The sequence below is a fragment of the Taeniopygia guttata genome, chromosome 1A (genome assembly GCF_048771995.1).
Source record: "Taeniopygia guttata chromosome 1A, bTaeGut7.mat, whole genome shotgun sequence".
Lineage (NCBI taxonomy): Eukaryota > Metazoa > Chordata > Aves > Passeriformes > Estrildidae > Taeniopygia > Taeniopygia guttata.
Window position 1 is genome coordinate 16,567,462 of NC_133025.1, and position 18,203 is coordinate 16,585,664.

Sequence of the window (18,203 nt, forward strand, 5' to 3'; positions counted from 1 at the left end):
CTGAGGACCATGTCTAGTCTATCCTATCATGTGAATTAGGATCACATTAATGGGTATTTATTAACTTATTCTTAAACATGTGTTGAAATGTGAATTCACTATCAATAATAAACAGCTCCGTTATTTATTTAATTGTCCTGACAGATGAGCTGTTTTCAGTTAGCATCTATTGTAAATCCCCTTTCTTATCTGTTAGCTCTAATTAAAACCAGGTCTAATTTATCTGCATTTTTCTTAAAAGATGAAGCCATTAACTGAGAAAAGTGCAGCTGTTGGAAATTCAGGAGACACTACTTACCTTGTCTTTTGTTTCTGTCAATAAACTCCAAGATTATACTTCACTTTGTTACAATAATATTGTATTTTTGGACCATTATTCACTTTTTGATCCACCATACCATCATACCATTTTCCATTATTTATGCAGTTGTCCACTATTTTCTCTTTTTTAATTATTTAGCACTTGAAAAAAAATGTAATGCCTGTGCTTCCCTTTTGCCAAAATAAAAGACAAGTTGCTGTGTTCCTGATTTAGAATAATCCTGTTATCATTTGTTCAGATCTCTGAACTCATTGAATGACTGCAAAACTGTATCTATCATCTATCTTTCTATCTATCTATCTATCTATCTATCTATCTATCTATCTATCTATCTATCTATCTAATCTATCTATCTATCTATCTATCTATGTCTAAATATCATATATTTACATGATAAAAGTATCAAGTAGATGTCATATTCTCTGATATTCAGGTGTAAATAAATTTACTGCAGCTGTCCCTACAGATATGACCTCATTACATCTAGAAATACCGTGTGTGTCATTTTATTGCAGATATAGTTTATCCACAAGGAACTGTTTGGGGAATATGAGGAATACAGCTAGCCTTTTTTTTTTTCTTTTTTTTTTTTTTTTTTTCCCCTTCCCTTTATTCTCAAAACAAGACTTCTCTGTATAATGTACATTATCTGAAGGAAAATATTTAGGTATCAAAGTCATGTTCTGGATATGATGCCTTCTGTTCTGAATGTGATGATCAGGGAATTCTCTTTCATTGCTCTCATATATCAGTACCGGTTATGGTCCATATAACTGTCATTGTTTGAGTAACCTGCAAATTTGTTGCTGTAATGAAGCTTCCAGATAAACAAAGTTATTTTTCTTTATTACATCAGTGGTTGGATCTACAGCTGAACAGAAAGGCTTATTGTGTAGATCTGAGGTTATATGTAACAAATTTTGAAATGCTGTATATAGATAGGAGAAGATAGTCATGGTTACAGCAGTGGGCAGGAAATCACAGTTTTGAGTCTTGGCTGTGCCACAGACTTTCTGTGTGACTTTGGACAAGCAACTCTTTGTGCATTAGCTAATAATACTATCTCTATCTCCCAGGGGTGTTGTGAGAATACATTCATTAATGTTTGTAAGGCACTTGGATGCTATAGCAATGGGGCCATATAAGCACTTAGAGAAACAATCCATTTTTGCAACAATGTGCATCTCCCTGACTAAGGGTTTTTTGTTGGAAGGTTTTTCATAGATGCTTGTTATGAATAAATCCACTTTATAATGATACAGTGAGGTTAAACTGCCTTTTGGAGTGCAGTTTCACTTTAATATTCAGAACAGGTGTAAACAGTCATAAGTTGGAAAGCTGTTCCCAAAGAAAGAGAATACCATTTTTAGTCAGACATTTGAATAGAAAAGATACCTCTCCTGATTCATCTAGCTCAAAACATGGAGGGTTATTTACATCTGTATCTGTCTTGCAAACAGTTTATTCTATTTTAAGCACTTCTCATTACATTGTCTAAACTACCTCCTCAGGCAAGTAATTTCATTGCCTAATTGCCTTTAAAGTTAAACAGTTTGCTCAAATGTCTACTCTACTTTTTCCTTGTGGATATAGGCTGTTCTTTCAGTCTGTCCTTTCTTTCTGAAATAACCTTCACATGTGTGAATGCCGACACACCATGCAGTTACACCAGGTTACAAGGCACTGATGGGAGATAAATTGGTAAGCCACTATAACTTCATTTTAATTTTCCTGTTTGAATGCTGGTCAGTGTTAAAATCTGAATGTGGCACTCAGGACATAAGCACCAAGGAGTAGAAAAAGAGTATTCAATATTCCCGAGTCTTTTGGAAAGGACTTGGTGAAAGATTTCCAGAATAGGGGAAAAGTTGCTGCAATGACTGCATAAAAAAAAAATTTGTTTTGCTATGGCTTGTTTTGTTTTTATTTATACACAGTAGTAGCAGCAGACACACTGCATAAGTAAGAGATTTGGAAGAATGTGAGCTGTCACTAAGGACAGGGCTCTGCAACTTTTGAGGCTCAGAAAAACAGATATCTGTTGTGCTTCCATGTAAAGCTTTCTAATTGAGTGGTTGGGTTCAACAAAAATGCTGATGAAATCATCATTAGAAGATAGAGACTCTATAAATGCCCCAATGGTGGGAACATCCTATGTCCTTTCCTACTGCATTAAATGTAGAGAATTGACATGGTCTTAAAAAGTATTGAACTGTACGAATTCAGTTAATTGCAGTTAAATAGAAGATGTAAACATGCAGAAGAACAGGCCTCATTCATGCCAGGGTTGATGAGGTTGCTTGTTTGCCATGAAGTCCATCCCTCCACTATTGTTGTTTGAATATGTAGTGAATAGAATTGCTTTTAATAATAATCCCATATAAGCGACAATGTAAATTCTTCTCAAAAGGAATATTATATTCTGCTATGGTTAAGACTTTCCTCACAATGCAAGAGAAAAGAGCTTTGTGATTTTTTTTGCTTATCTCTATGAGTATTGGAGATTGAATAGGGTTGATATCCTCTATTATACACATACATAACATATACTATTCTGGACAGAAGAAGCAAAAATGAAAGAGATATACTATTGCAGTGTTGTAGAAACTTACCACAAAAGGAGCCACAAGCATCAACTCCCAATCTTCACTTGAATTCACAACCATCAGGCTGCTCCCAGTGTCGTGTATTTTCTGGATTTAGCAAAAGACTCAGTACTATCTTGTCTTTCAGTTTTTCAGTAAATACAGGACCTGATTCTTAATCAGAATTTAGGATTCTGTAATTCAAGTTGATGCATGATTGAAGAAAAAATTATTAATGAAGTCAAGAGAGGAAGATTAATTTCACAATTGTTAGTGAGCCAGTATTTTGTCTCAGTTGTTGCACATTCTAACATCTTTTCAATTTTTAGTTTATTTATGTGGTTATTGAACATTATTTTAGTAAAATCTACTGTTACCAGAAATTTCCTGTAAAAATACTTTTTCATAGTACAGCAACACTAAAATATCTACCAGAATATTCAGGAAGACTGTAACTCAAAGGACTATTTTTCTCTTCTCAAAAAATATGAAATATTTTATATTTTATGTCAAATTAATCATCTTTAAGACACAGTATGAATCACACAAAAATAACTGGGATGCTCAAGATTACTGTCGTTTGGGAAAAAAATTAAAATGAAAGGATACCTGTTTTCAAAACTTAGTTCTGATAGTCAACCAATTAAAAATATCATAATCAAAAACAGTGGAAAATTCAAATTTCTGTCAAAGAATTTTTTGTTCTATGTTGTGTCAGTCAGAAAGATTACACATATTTGGTAGTATACCTGGAAAAAGAAAATAAAACAGTAAAAAGTAATGAAACTATTACAGTTGTATTCCTTTTTTTTTAAGGACTGCCTTCTTGAGAATGCTTTTCTGTATGAGAAGCAGCAGGGCACATAATCTGGAAAGAGTAAGGCCTTTTCCTTATGGCAAAGTAAATTTCAGCTATTTCTCACAGTAGGAGGTCATTGGTCATAGCGGGATTATATCCATTTTGAGAGGATATTATTGATAAAGATCTTCCTACCTTTGGAATGTCTTTAGGATTGATGCCAGTTGCACGTTTACTTCAACAAAATAACTTCTGATTACTTGTGGATCGCCTTGCTGATCCCTCAGGTGATACTTAATATACAATTAGATGTTATCTTGCTCATACTATTTGATATTTCAGTTTACCACATAAAGTACACACCTGCTTTTTATATCCCTCTTTTTATTGTTCTGAAGTGATTTTGAAAATAAAGTATTTTAAAATCTTATGGTTCCTAATGGAATAAAATAAAAATTTGTTACAAGTAGGCAAAGAGAAAACAATTTAAAAGTGTTTGTCATTCAAAATGAAACCAAGATGTCCTTTTTAACCATAATAATTATTCTACTAAATATACTGATTTTTAACTAGTCCCTCAATTCTAGAAGTAATTGTCACGTGTTTTGGGAATTCAATCTGGTCTGACTGTATAGAATTCCATTAGTTTTCTGTTGCAAAAAAAAAAAAATCTGATCAAGTTTCTCCATAAAGTTAAAAAAAAAATCTTCAAAGTAAGCTGCACTTGGATCCAGTATTTAGCCTGTATGTTTTTGTTTAAAATAGTTTTACTATGAAGGCTATGACTAGGTAGGTGCTATATTATAACCACTTCATAGGAAAGATATGAATACTTAAGCTCTTTCAAAGAGAAAAGAAGAAAGGGTAGGGAGAGAGCCAACTCTACCAAGTTTCAGTTGTGTCAGAGGTGACTGGATGTTTTTGTTTACATCTGAAAAGATGCAAAATAACTCTTCTGAACAACAGTAAAGGCCAATTTTGTAAGTACTATTCTCGGCATCTTGAAGTAGCTGTCTCATAGAGTAGGATGACTGTAAAGGGAAACACCAGTCTTCAATGCTAGACCTTCAGGTGTGCACACTGTTAGACCCACTAATGTTATAGCTTGTTCTGTGTTAGTTTCCTTTTTCATTTTCAGGCATGATTTCAATTGAATCATTTATGGTCCTTCCATTCAGATTATAACAGCTATTTTGGAGCGGATAACCCTCAGTGGCTGTGCCCGGGGTGCCTCCAAGATGCTTTTGAGCTGGGTAAAGAAATCACTGAGTGTTGACACATTCTCCGAGCACTATGGCATGGATTGAGAGCACAGTTTATAAACTGTGTTACTGACATAATATTTAATGGTTTACTGACAGAATAGACTAAACTAGTTTCCTCTGAAATGTTAAACAAAACCAAATAATTTTTTTTTTCCTAAAAGAATCACGTAACAAGTATTTTTTAAAAATTAAATACAATAAAATCTATGTGTGGTAATTCATGCATAAAAACTTCAATTCATCATTGCACTTCTGATAGGTCTACTTCTAATATAGTAGCCATTCAATGTATAATATTATGCTAATCTAATGTCTATTACCCCTATATTAGGACTGGTGTGGTAAATCAGACTCAGATTTTTACTGTGACTTTAGGGTCAAAGCTGTTTCTGCAGGCATGTCTTAACCAATCTGCTAGTTTAAGATTTATACTCAATTCAAGCTGTAATGTAATATCATCCTTACTATCTACATATTACCTTGCACACCCCTGTTCAGTCAGGAACAATTAGTTATCATGACTCGTGTCCCCTTTCATTTATGTACATAGACAACTGAAAACTTAAGGGCTTGTGAACTCTCACCTGTGGACTATATAGGCTGTTGGTGTGGGGCTTTCACTGAGGGTACACTAAGAAATTAGAGAAAGCTTTTTACCTCTTGTTTAAAAACCTGAAGATGAGTATGATAATGATTGAGACATTCCAGCACAGGTGTATTGCTAAAAGGTTCTAGGATTTGGCACTCCATTCCTTCTGTACTCAAGGTTAAGTAGTGTCTAAGGAGAGAGTATATTCTGCTGTACAGAAGGATGTTTTATTTCTTACAATGTTTGTATAATGCTCTTTGTAATGCTTTTTCCAGTTGAAATACAGCTGAATCAGCTACAATATCGCCATGATTTTTACAGAAGTTAGTTCAGGTTGTGCACTGTCACTGCCTCATGACCAAGGGGCCATGTTTTAGTACTGTTTTTTTGTTAAATGCCAAAAACCTTAGATGCTCAATTTCATGTTGTAATTAAAGCTTTCTATTTCAAAATAATATAAGCATGCAAAAAAAAATGGTTCATATTAGGACAGCATAATTTAAAATAAAACCAAAGAGGTTGTTTGCCACTTAAAACGTTTTTCAAAAAACGTTTTGTGAAAAAGGTGCTATGCAGTGGCTACTTCCTTAAATATAGTGAGTAATATGACTCCTGATATATCTGGTAAATAGAAGAAATAAACTTCCTATAAAAACAAACAGACAAGCAAATAATGAATAGGTTGTGCATACAAGAGAAAGTTATATTAATCTGCAGTTCCTACCATTATCCAATCCAGGTGTAAACAGAGAGGCCTCCACTGTGTTAATTCCATAGAATCCAGTAATAAACCTGAGATTAGGTTTTAATAATCCACTTTCTTACAACAAAAAAAAAATAGAAGTTTTATACCATTTAGTATTAAGTGGCCATATTTAATAATAGCTAGAGATACACTGATACTTTTTCTTTACTCTCAAGAACAAGTGAACTATATTATACATGAATGGCTTGTAAAATGATTGGTTTATATTTCAGAATAACAAATAAGTTTCTGTACTCAGATTAAAGGTTTAAATTTAACAACCATTTCACCATTATTTATTCCTGAATACAGACCCAGAATAAACTTTTATAAAATTCTCTGTCTCTTTTAATGTCATAGTCTGATAATCCCTTGAAAACAAGAGAATTGTTAGGTTTAAGGAAAGAGCACCATAGTGATAAACCTATTTTAATTTATACGTAAAATGTAGCAATTGTTAATTCTGTGCATGTAACAATTTTAACTGTTTATTTAAGGTTTTGAATAATTTTAAACCATCTGCACTTCTCTCAGGAGTATCACCCAATGTGCTCAAATACTAGAGGCAGTTGTTTTCTCTTCCCCATATGTTCAGAACCTGTTCTAACTTACTGTGGAGGTACCTGGTGGTGTTCTGGATATGCATCACTTTTGCTGCTGCTCCCTTTTATACATATTACAATAAGAATTGCTAAAGGAAAGAATTCAAGTGGCTAACTTCAATTTTTGTAACACCCAGATTTTGAAAAATGTGTAAAGTCAAAATCTAAAGAAATGTAAAGGAGGTTCTCTAGTTAAACTTAAAACTACAGATCAAAGATTTCATTGCTTAAGTTGCCAGGTTCCTCTGGGATATCTATACAAGTATGAGCTTGTATAGCGGAATTCATTTCCATAGAATTGGTGTTTTGCTTTGTTTTTTTTTAATTTTCTCCCTCCACTAAGATGGAAGAAAACAACAGACATTACAAATCCGTTAGCTTATGCACTTTTCCATGCAACACTGGTATTGGCCATTCTATAAAGGCTTGCTGTGACACGGCTCATAGAGTTTGTGTGTATTCAGAGTGGCTTTCTCTGTGGGTCTCATTCTCAATTAAAAACTTACTCCCTGAATGTTGCAGCCTTTTAGTTGTGTATTTTTAAGCTAGACCCTCAAGAATTGATGCTGGAAACCTGGATCATAACTACATTCCCTTAATTTAATGTGGTTACTCATCCTAGTTAACATACAAATCCCTTTTCTAAAAAAAAGAGTGAACAGTTGTATTTCGAGAAGTGTTTAAAAGTCCAAATGATCTTAGAATACGTAAAAATATGAGGATAAGCCCTCTGAATTTGTGATTTTTGTGAATAGCCCTACAGTCATCAGAATGTTTGAGTCTTGCACATCAGTCTTAAGTGTGAGTTTCAAGAGTTGTATGCTTTCTCTGAATTATCACAGAATCACAGAATGGTTTGGGTTGGGAGGGACTTCCAAAGGTCATCTAGTCCAAGCCTTTGCCATGGCTAGGGACATTTTTCACTAGATCAGGTTGTTCAAAGCCCCATCCAACCTCACCTTGAACACTTCATTTCAAAACAATAATCTTACAACAGAATGGATGTAGAAAGGCCCTTATGACATTGTACAATCTCTTTTTGAGATTAGTAGTTCTTTTTCTTGCTGTAATCTGCTAACTATTCAGATAATAAAAGCATATTTTGAAGACAGGAATGGATGAAGGCCATAGATAAACCAGGAAAAATGGGGAGTAGAAAAAGAATGGGCAAACAGATACTGCGGTAATAGAAGTTCTCTATTAAGTCATATGGGGTTCTTTCCATAAAATTCCAAGTTTCTTCTGCTCAAATATAAAACTAGCCACAGGCAGCCATAGCATATATAATCATGTATCATAGAAATCAAATCACATCATTTAGATGTCTCTTTGTTCAGATATCAGACTATTTCCTCCTGAACAGGTTGTGTAACAACTTGGTACATCTTGAATTAAAAAAAATGAAGTAATCCGTGTGTTGGAAGGCGAGAATGAGTTTCAGCACTGCACACTCTTCACAGAAGATATGCTGCCTGTCTCCCTCCTCATTGGCAGTTCATTCATTGCAGCTCATGTATTTTCTCATATGCATACTGGCATTAGAGTTCCTTAGGATCTGTAATGGTGGCAAATACCATCAGTGTAGGCGCTGGATTTTAAGGCTCTACATTTTTCAATCCCAGATGCAAAGAGGTTTTTTATGTAGAAAATTCCCCAGGTTATAACGCTGTCGTTGTTCTCAGTAGGAAACCTTAATTGCAGAGCTAGTTGGATAAGAGTTGGATTAGCTGGCAGAGTGTTGTCTGGAAAATCTTTCAGCTGTGCAATGTTATCACTTCCCCTACGTCCCTCCGCCCCCACCCCTGAGGATTCCTAGCCTACTGCATTTGGTGAGATACATATGTTTTCCCCAGCTACAGGAGCTGTGAAGGGTTCCTCTGGGATATCTAAGTATAAATACCCAAGTGTGTCTTCAGTTGCTAGGTTATTTTTAGTCAATGGGTGGTTACCAAGTCATCTATAATTGTGCTGTTAAATGTGTCAGAGCAGCTATTGCAAATTGAGGTGCTCCCTGTAACAGGTGGAGCATATAAAGCAAAATGAGAGAGGACAAAAGCAACATTTCAGAACTGAACTGCTTAAAGATTTGAACTATATAAGGGTAGATTTCTTGGTAGGCAGATGTGAGGAAGATGATCCAGGAATACAACATGGATGAAGGAATAGGGTAGCAGTGTTTGACTGTATGTGGTGGTTTAACACCTGCTAGTAATTAAACCTCAAATAAGCCACTCTCCTTTCTCCAGCCCCCATCTGGTGAGAGAGGGACAAAAGCAGAGACTGTGGGTTGAGGCAACAATTTAGTGAAAGCAAACAGCAGTGGAATAAGAAATGCACAGCACCAGCAGCAATATTAGTAACAAAAGCATATGGAATAGATGGTTCTTTACATGCAAAAGGTGGTCACTAACACCTCAGTTTAGCTCCATGTGACTGCTGATGCAAAGACAAGATGGGGACGTTTGGCAGCAGCTCACAGTTATTCTTGAGACAAAGACAAGGTGGTGGACACCCCGCAGCCAGCATTCCCCATCCCTGAGCCTGAGACAACGAAAAACAATGATGGACAAATTCCCAAAATCCTCTCCGTGGTGTTGCCTGCTTTCTGCCTTGCTGGGGTTGACTGTGGCCAGCAATGCTTGGCTCAACTCCTGTCTGCCCAGCCTGGGCTTGGCTGGGCTAGGGCTCAGCTCAGGTTCTGCTGCTCCATTCCACGACTGCTTCTCGCACTGGCATCGTGGCACACACTCGGCTGGGATCAGGAAGAAACACAAGAAAATAGTGAATTTCCAGAGTATATTCCCTTTTTTTCCTTCTCCTGGAACCAACCCCCTGGCAGCGATGATGTGAGCGCTATAGAATAGCAATGTGGCCCGGCCCCAGGGCTCTAGGCTCCCCCTCTGTGAGCAAACCTAGGACACTGCACTGCACATAGTGCCTGTGCTGGCACACTGTGTGATTTCAGGTATGTGTTTTGGGAGAATTTACCAGTGCTTCAAGGGATCAGATCACAAGACCTCTAACTTCTTAGGCAGCTCCTTTTTCGGTAGTGGCCAAAAGCTGTTACCAAATGGTGACTGCTGTTTGGGAGAATGTTCAGTGAGTTTCCAGTGGAAAACTGTCTACATGGCATCAACTGCTGGCACAAATCTTTATAAATAGAAAAGCAAATGAAAATTATACCTGAAGATACAGTCAGTAAGATGGTAGGAAGAAGAAACGAACAGCAAAATAATGCAACTGAAACACAAAATGAAACAAAATTACTTTAAAAAAAAACCCCTAAATTGTCAAAAGTTCTAAGTAAATATGCACTGTTAGCAAGGAGGTTACACAGTGCTAATTCTAAATTATCTAGGCTGTGCTATCCCTTTTATGAATCTGCCACTAGGAGACAGGACAGGAAGCAGCATATAGCCTGTCAAAAATATTAAAGATATATTAAAGTATCACCTACTTTGGTAAGTCAAGGGAAAAACAAAATTTTAGGTGTTCATGGAAAGAGATAATGAAATGTATTTGTAGTTCCTATGGCAGCTACATCATGCCACAAAACAGAGATCAATAGCATCTCTTTAGATGTTAATTTCTACTCCAGTGACAGTTACCCAGCATCAGGTGAAGACTGGGAATAAAATTTTGAGGACTGCTGTAGTTGTGCCTAGCTCAAAAGCAAAGAAATACAAGCCAGCCATTGGTATGCAGGGAAAAGAGGGAAAAAAAAAAAAAAAAAAAAAAAAGCTTAAATATTGCTAAAATTAACTGGTGGAAATACATTTCTCTCTACTCATTCCAATATATCCAATATATCTTATATTTTGGTGAGATTCAAAATGGAAAAGGATTTATAATGCTACTTCAGGTATATGTGAAAGATGAACTGGGTGAATTTCAACAAAATAAAATGTTAAACTTAGCATCGGGAGAAACATTCCAGCTGAGAGAACCACTGGGCTGGAATAATCACCTCAAGTGGCTGGTGACAGACTATTGCCTGAGTAACTCAAAAGTAACAAAAATGAAATCCAGTGGGCATTGGAAAAAGTTTGGTCTAAATAACCTAATAATAGCTATTGTCTTCTCTATTTTCTTTTTTCTAAAGCCAGAAGTAGTTTCCAAATTCATTACTTAAAATAGGCTAATGTCACATCTTGTGCTCCTGCATTTAGATCTACATTGGCCATGCAAAATTTGGGGATTTATTGCATGGAATAAATAGTCATGCAAGAGGCATTTGACACAGCTGGAAATAGTAGGACCTTTTTTCTAGGTATGTGGAATGCAATCTGATCATGATTGTTTTCCAGGAATTTTAGCACATCTTTATTTATAAAATATCTCAGTAGCGAAGAATAAATCTTACAGAATCTGGTAGAATCTTTTCACAAAATTAAATGCAGAGTATAGATAATTTTTCAAGTCTCTATACTTGAACAAAGGCTGCTGTTTTTGCTACCGAGTTCCAGTTTTAGTAATTCTGTAGAATTCAACTGAATTTTTGGTAAAAAGAACAAATGAGCTGTATTTCCAAAAGAGAACACACATTTGAAAATTATGCACTTTATTTTTCTGCTGCTTTCTTGTAAGATTTCAGAAGATCTTCAATCTCTTACACATTTGCTCATGCTCCCTGATCATCAGGAAAATGTATTCCTCACTTCTCTTCCCAGCTGCAAAAGCCTTCTATATCAGAAATGTCTGCCAACACCATCACCATCCTTTACCAGCTTTCAGGTACTGAGCATTGCTCCTTCAACTTTAAAACGCAATGGGGAAAACCCCTGTGGAGTGGTTCCCTAGAAAGAGCTACTGCTAGGATCACAGATTTTTGCCTCTGTGTTGCTGAAGATGAATGGGGTCAGGACAAAACCTGGAAATGCAAAGATAGGTCCGCAAATCTGTTACGGCCTAAGCAGCTTAGAAATTGTTTGACAGGTGTGATTCCATTAGTCGGGGAGGCAAATCTTAATTGGCTGAAAAATAAGGGGGAATTTTTATCAGTGCAATTTACTCAGAAAAGTCTACATGGGTAACTTGAGTTATCTTTAATATTTTATAAATCTTTATGCAGGTAACAAGTAAAGAAATTGAAGGTGGATATTTTTGAATAGGACTCACTCTGTTTGAAAAGTCCAAAGCTATTTAGAAAACACAAAACTGAGAGGGAACCATATGTAGTATAGCAAGTGGCGTTGCCAGGTATCACTGTCCTCTCAAATGGGAAGTCTTCTGGAATTGTTTGTTGCTATGAGACTAAATATGTTTGTACAGTGTGAGCGCTGAACCAGATTTTGCTCCCACTTCCACTAGTGTGCAAGTAGAGTGACTCCGCTGCAGCCAGGGAGCACAACGCCATGTTCTGATATTTTGTTTATGAAGGGTCTGACCTAAAGGCCACAGAAACGCAGGCATATTGGTCTAATTAAGAAGCTCAGAGAAGTAAGACTAGTTTAGAATGAGAGAAAGCACCATCTTGCACCTCAGAAAGGGGCAAAGAACAAGCTGTTGAGGCTTATGACCCATTGACAGTGGATCTTCATGTGCTTTTAGTCAAAAAGGAAAGCAATGAGTAAAATTTTTCTAGGTTTTTCTCGAAATGTTTTCAGACTAAAAGATACTTACTGCGGACTGTGTAATCTCCGAAGTTTGACACTTTTAAAATCCTGTGGATTTTAAAGTTACCTGTGGATTTTAAAGCTGCTATGTCGGTGGGGGGCAGGGGGGTAGAGAGATTTGTTTGCTTAAGTATAAAAAGTGTGAATTTTCTTTAGCTACTTGACACTTTTTTCTTTCACCCAGAAGACAAATAAACAAACAAAACCCAACTTGAACTGTGCCCAAGCATGGCAAATTTCTCACTGAAGTGTACATTTCAGAATGAAAGATTTACAGTGGAGTTTCTCTAGTATAGCTCTGACATTGCTTTAACATTGCATTGCTGTAATCTTCAAATATAGTAAATGCAATACATGGATTTATAGGGATTTGTATGAAGTTTAAAATTCAAAAGATGGTTGTTTTTAATGTTTCTTTGTGCTATCTGTGAAAAATGAAAAGGCATAGGGATGAGTTTAAGACACATCATCAACAGCATGGGAGATGTTTGCCCAATAAAAATACTGACCTTTTATTAATCTGTCCTTTCAAGCATCTGGAAACCCTGTCCTGGTTTATTAAAATAAAGCAAATATTTAAACATGAAATATTAAAAAAAATCCAAACAAAGCACCAAAACAAACAATAAACCAAAAAACCAAAACTCCAATCGACATGATAAATGCAGACGTAACCAAAGTGCTATGAAAACAAAGCTCTCAGCTTGCAAATATTCCCTTACTCGGCTTTAATCTCCAAAACTATGGATGCCTATCCCGGAGAAACCGGGGTAGCTCACTGGCCGTCGGTGCTTTACCGTCGTTGTCAATGTTGTGCAGTGACCCCACAGCCAGCCCGAGCAGCCCCGCGACTTCCAGCGTGTCGCGGGGCCGCGCGGCGGGAGCCCCCTCCGCTGTGCCGGCCGCAGCCCCGTCCGCCCCGCCGAGGCCGCTCTGGCCCCAGCCCTGTGCCCGCAGCCTCCGCGGGGCCGCGGACCGCACCTGCCCTGCCGCCCCTCGGCCGCTGGAGCCCCTCTCCCGCATTCCGCTGGAGCCCCTCTCCCGCATCCCGCGGCCGCCGCTCGCTCCGCGCTCCGCCCCGCGGGGCAGCGCCGGCCGCGCTGCGGGACACGCGCGCACCGCGGAGCTTGCGCGGCGCAGCGGCGGCGTTTGAGCCCGAGAGGCGCGGAGCCGCACCGCCTGCGCGGGCAGAGGGCTCCGGGAGGGGGCCCGGCTCGGGCAGCCCCCCTGTACGGCCGGCAGCACTTCGGTGTGCGGCTGTTAACCCTGCCCTGCCCCGCACCGCACCGCCGAGCCGCCGCCGGCCGGTGTGCGCACCGAGCTCGGTGCCTGACCGGGCAGCCCCGGCCGTCGGGCGGCCCCCGGGTGAGGAGCGCCGCGTCTGCCCCTGGCAGCGGCTACGCCGCGTCCCGCAACGGCGGGGACGAGCGCGCAGTGCCCGCGGAGCGGCCCCTCATCGCAGCACCGCCCCGGCCTTCCCGCCCCCCCGCACGGCTGCTCTACGGCAGCCGGTGGCCGCGGCAGGCTGCTTCCCCTGGAGTGGGAGGGCGGCAGCAAAATCACAGCCTTGGTGTGCCGGGGTTTTTTTTCTTTTTTTTTTTTTTTGGTGGGCTGTGTTTTTGTGGGGTTTTTTTCCCTTTTTTTTTTTTTTCCCTCTCGCTGATTTATTAGATTTTTTCCTTTGCGCTCCTGTTTTCCGCGGGAATTGCTGCAGCGGAGGCATCAACCTGTAGACTGAGAGAGCCCGCCGTAGCCCGGCGCGGCTGCTCGGAGAGCGCGTTGCGGTGCCACCGCCGGGGCGCGGCCCCGGGACAGGGTCGACCTCGCGGGCGAACGGCGGGCGAGGGAGCGGGGCCGGCCACGGCACCCGGGAGACCTCTCGGGGCTGGGAGACGAGGAGCCCCGGCGGCGGAGGTGCCAGCCCAGAGGCAGAACAGCGATCTGTGCGAGAGCCCCCGAGCGGCCCCGCGTTTACCAGGGACGGCGGGCTGAACTGACTTCCCTCCCGCCCCTCGCACCCGCACTGGAGAGCATCTCCGAGCCGGGGGAGGAGGAGGAAGGGGGTGCAACAAATTGCCGCCAGCCGGGAGAAGTTGCAGTAAAGAGAGATCCCTCCCTCCCGCTCCCTCCCCTCCCCGCTCGCTCTCTCTCTCCTCCCCGAGCCGTGGCAGCGAGCAGCGGAGCAGCGGCCCGACGAGCGAGCGGCACCCGCAGCCCGGCGATGCTGCAGCGGCTCCCGCGGAGCCTCGGCGGGGAGGGCCCGGCCCCTGCGCGCCCCGCGCCGGCCGGCGGCGGCGCGCCCTGAGCGGCGGCGGCGGCCCCGCGCCCCCGCGGCGCAGCGGGCGCTGTTGCGCAACCCTGCCCGGCACTGCCGGTCCCTGCCCCCGCCGCCGGCTCGCCGCGGCTCCCGCGGAGACGGAGCGCTGATTCATGGGGCCCCGCGCCGGCCGCCTCGGCGAGGAGAGCGCGGCGCTGCCGCTGCCCCCGCGCGGGGTGTGAAGCCCCGGCCCCTCCTCCGCAGCCCCGGGCTCGCCCGCCCTGCTCGGGAGTGTTGTCCCTGCCGGGAGCCGCCGCGCCTGGCGCACAGAGGGAAGCGTTGATGCATCGCTGTGGAAATTCATTGTGTGACTTTCTGGGTATTTACTGAGTTTCAGACCGAGATGCAGCTCTTGAAAGCTTTATGGGCACTAGCAGGAGCAGCGATCTGCTGTTTTCTTATATTTGTCATCCACTCACAGTTTCTTAAAGAAGGTAATTGTATGTGCATGTCTACATATCCTGTTCTTTAATACTAAGATCTTTACGAGGTGCCTTAATTATTTTTACTGTTTCCAGTATGTTCTATTTACAGCAGTGCTTCCACGCTATTTTTCCTTTCCGTTAAAGCCTTCTCAGTTTTGTTGCTTTAGATAATAGGTAGGCTTAGATTTACATTTTTGGTAAATGTATATATATTATATGTATATATAAATATATATATATATATATATGAAATCCGTATGATGTTTATATTCGATGTTTTAGCTGACGTCTCATTTCTTTATGGGGCATGTATAGTGTATAGAAAATATTTGTTGCTATCAGATGACCACAAAAGAGTAGTCATCATGGGAATATTAATAAACCGAAAAACCCCTTAACAAGTAAACGTCTTATTTTTATACCAAATCAATAGGCATCCTTTGCCTCTTCCTTATTCAGTACATTTTCAATAGATGGCACTAAAGTTCTATGGAAAGGGCAGGGCAGAGCAAATCCTGGGCATTCAGCGTCTTCCTTCTCCTCACTGCCCCGAAACGGGAAGAGGCCTTTGCATGGCTTCAAGGCTTCTGATTTTACCACCTTGTGGTCAGAAAACTGTGATTACAATTTCCAGGAGAAAATAATTTGAATTGTGAGGCAGGCTTTCCTCTTTTTTTTTTCTTTTTTTTTTTTTTTTTTTTTCTTTTCCCTGTTTAAATTGGGTGGAAAAAAATGTTTGCTTAAGTGAGTAGAGGGATTTTCTTGGGAAGTAAACCTTGTATTGATCCTTTTCTGTTTTGTTTTCTTCCCTCAGGAAATTAGTATTTTCTTTTTTTCCTCCTACTGCTAAAATAATTAGTCCATTTGTTATTTGTAAAACAAACTCTAGTCTTAGATTCAAGTGTGAATCCTGAAAAATGTGTATATATTTCATGGTGTATGGAAAAGTCCAGTCCTGTTTTTTTAAGCAGTGCTAACAAAGATAACACAACAATATGGGGGTTTTGGTGAACTTATTTTTTCTTTTTTTACCATTGTAATATAGTTGAGGATATAGCTGGAGGAAAAAGGAGCCAAGCTCAGCTTGGAATGCTGGCTGTGTAAAGCAGGGAAAAAACTTTTTTGTGGCTGGGACAAAGTTTCACTCAAGGCTGGGCGAAGTGACTACCTTGCAACCTCTGAAGCGTCAGTACTGATTTTAATTCAGTGTCAGTCTAAGCAAAGCATGAGACTCTGTGTCTTCATGGATTTTTTTTTTTTTTTTCCTGAAATGAATAAATTCTGATTTGCCTGATTTGGTTAATTTAGGAACATTATTCAGATACCTCCAGAGCTAAAGATTTCTTCTTTAAGAAACCTACCCATGCTGTAATTGCATTGTGTGCAATGCCTCCCACGTAGTGACTTATTTAACAGTCTTTTAAAATGCTCAGACAACTGTATTTATATATATCTGTCTAATGACATGGCCTGTTTTGAGAAGATTTTGTCGACTTTCAGGCTATTTTTTCACTCCATTTGCCATTATACTGCTTTATTTCTTCTTTGGTCTTTTAGGGCTTGAGGTCTGTGTTACTGTAAAAAGTCCATAAAAGAAGAAGCATTTTGTTTCCATTAAAATATTTCTGCCTGTAGGAATAGAAAGCTAGCAAATTAAATAAAAACAGAACCCATGGCAGTACATGAAGGACTTTTAACACATTTTACATTTTTCTAGCAATTATAACCATTTTTATCGTGGACTGCAGACAGCAAACTGAAGCTTCTTGGAAAACTTAATTAGATCAGTTTGTTTATATTTGTTCCTGAACCATTTCTGCTTTCTTTAGCAATGACAACTATATACTGACTGTAAATTGCATATATTGGGACAGCTGTCAGACTTTTCTTGACAGGTGTTAATCTCCACGATAGCATTTTGGCCCTTTCCATACAGTTACTTCAGCAGTGTATGAATTTCCTCCTCCCTGTAGTTTCTATAAAGACACTGAATAGTTTGGCGGAGTTGAATGAAAGTCTGCATGGTATGACTGAGCTTTTTTTTTTTATTTTTAGGAAGAACTTTTAAAATATCCCATAAAAGTGAGTGGTTTAAGCATAAGATATCTAAATGAAGGCATATAAAAGAATGAGAAATAGATAACACTGGGTTTAGACTATGTATTGTAAGCAGTTTGCAAAATAAGGTTTTAATTTACTTTTTTTTTCATTTTTGAACCTGGTGTTTTATGTTACTTTCAGTAAGACAACAAAAAGTGTGAGGAAAGAACTAGCAAATAATTTAGCCATATGCCTACCACATCAGTTCATTAAGTAAATATGTATAAGAAGAGTAAGTTCAATAAGTAAATATGTATAAGAAGGATACATGTGATATTATCTCACTACCTTCATAAGATTTGAAATAGTTTTCTGATGTCAGAGTTATCACTTTACATTATAATTTTATAAAAAGTTAGGAATGCTATGTCTCATTGCACATGATGTTAGACTGTTGATTTCCTGACAAAAAGATTAATTTCCCATTGGAGCCTAATGAGCTACACAGGCTTGCTGTTTGTAACTCAGCTGTGTGGTCAAATTCCTAAGTTAAATGCTTGGACATTTTAATTTGATTATAGCTTGTGCAGAAGGATAATTTTCTGTTGGCCCAAGGAATGTTCAAATAACCCACCAGTTTGACTAGCTTGATCAGATTAGCTGATAACACCTATCTCCTGAGACAAGTTGATGGTACAAGTCCATACATTTCTGTTGTATGCAGGACAATTGATTTAAGAATGACATGTACCATTCATTAAAGCTCAAACCTGATTTATTAAAGCATATTCTTTCTATTCTTGCATATTTCAAAATATTTACTATTTATTTCTCCAGAGATAGATTTTAACAGAAAACTGACATAATCTTCACTTTATACAAAATTATATAATTACTAT

General features: G+C 39.5%; 1 protein-coding gene and 1 long non-coding RNA gene across 22 annotated transcripts in view; one reads left to right on the plus strand and one right to left on the minus strand.

Annotated features, from left to right (window-relative positions):
- The window catches only part of TAFA5 (TAFA chemokine like family member 5), a 673,456-nt gene that overhangs the window by 96,067 nt on the left and 559,186 nt on the right, over nucleotides 1–18,203 (plus strand). Inside the window, exon 1 of one of the 21 annotated variants that reach the window (XM_072920330.1) lies at nucleotides 14,823–15,273. The exons of 18 other annotated variants lie outside the window; for them this stretch is intronic. In XM_072920330.1, the coding sequence (XP_072776431.1) occupies nucleotides 15,183–15,273 (91 nt within the window). In that variant the 5' untranslated portion in view covers nucleotides 14,823–15,182. Of the gene's footprint in view, nucleotides 1–14,822; nucleotides 15,274–18,203 lie in introns of those variants that run through there. 2 more of the 21 variants (XM_072920394.1, XM_072920325.1) reach the window with 2 other exon arrangements.
- On the minus strand, nucleotides 9,192–10,311 carry LOC115493513 (uncharacterized). The gene is made up of 2 exons (XR_003958348.4): nucleotides 10,091–10,311; nucleotides 9,192–9,659 (listed from the first exon to the last, which is right to left on the minus strand). It is a non-coding gene; the product is annotated as an uncharacterized lncRNA (long non-coding RNA).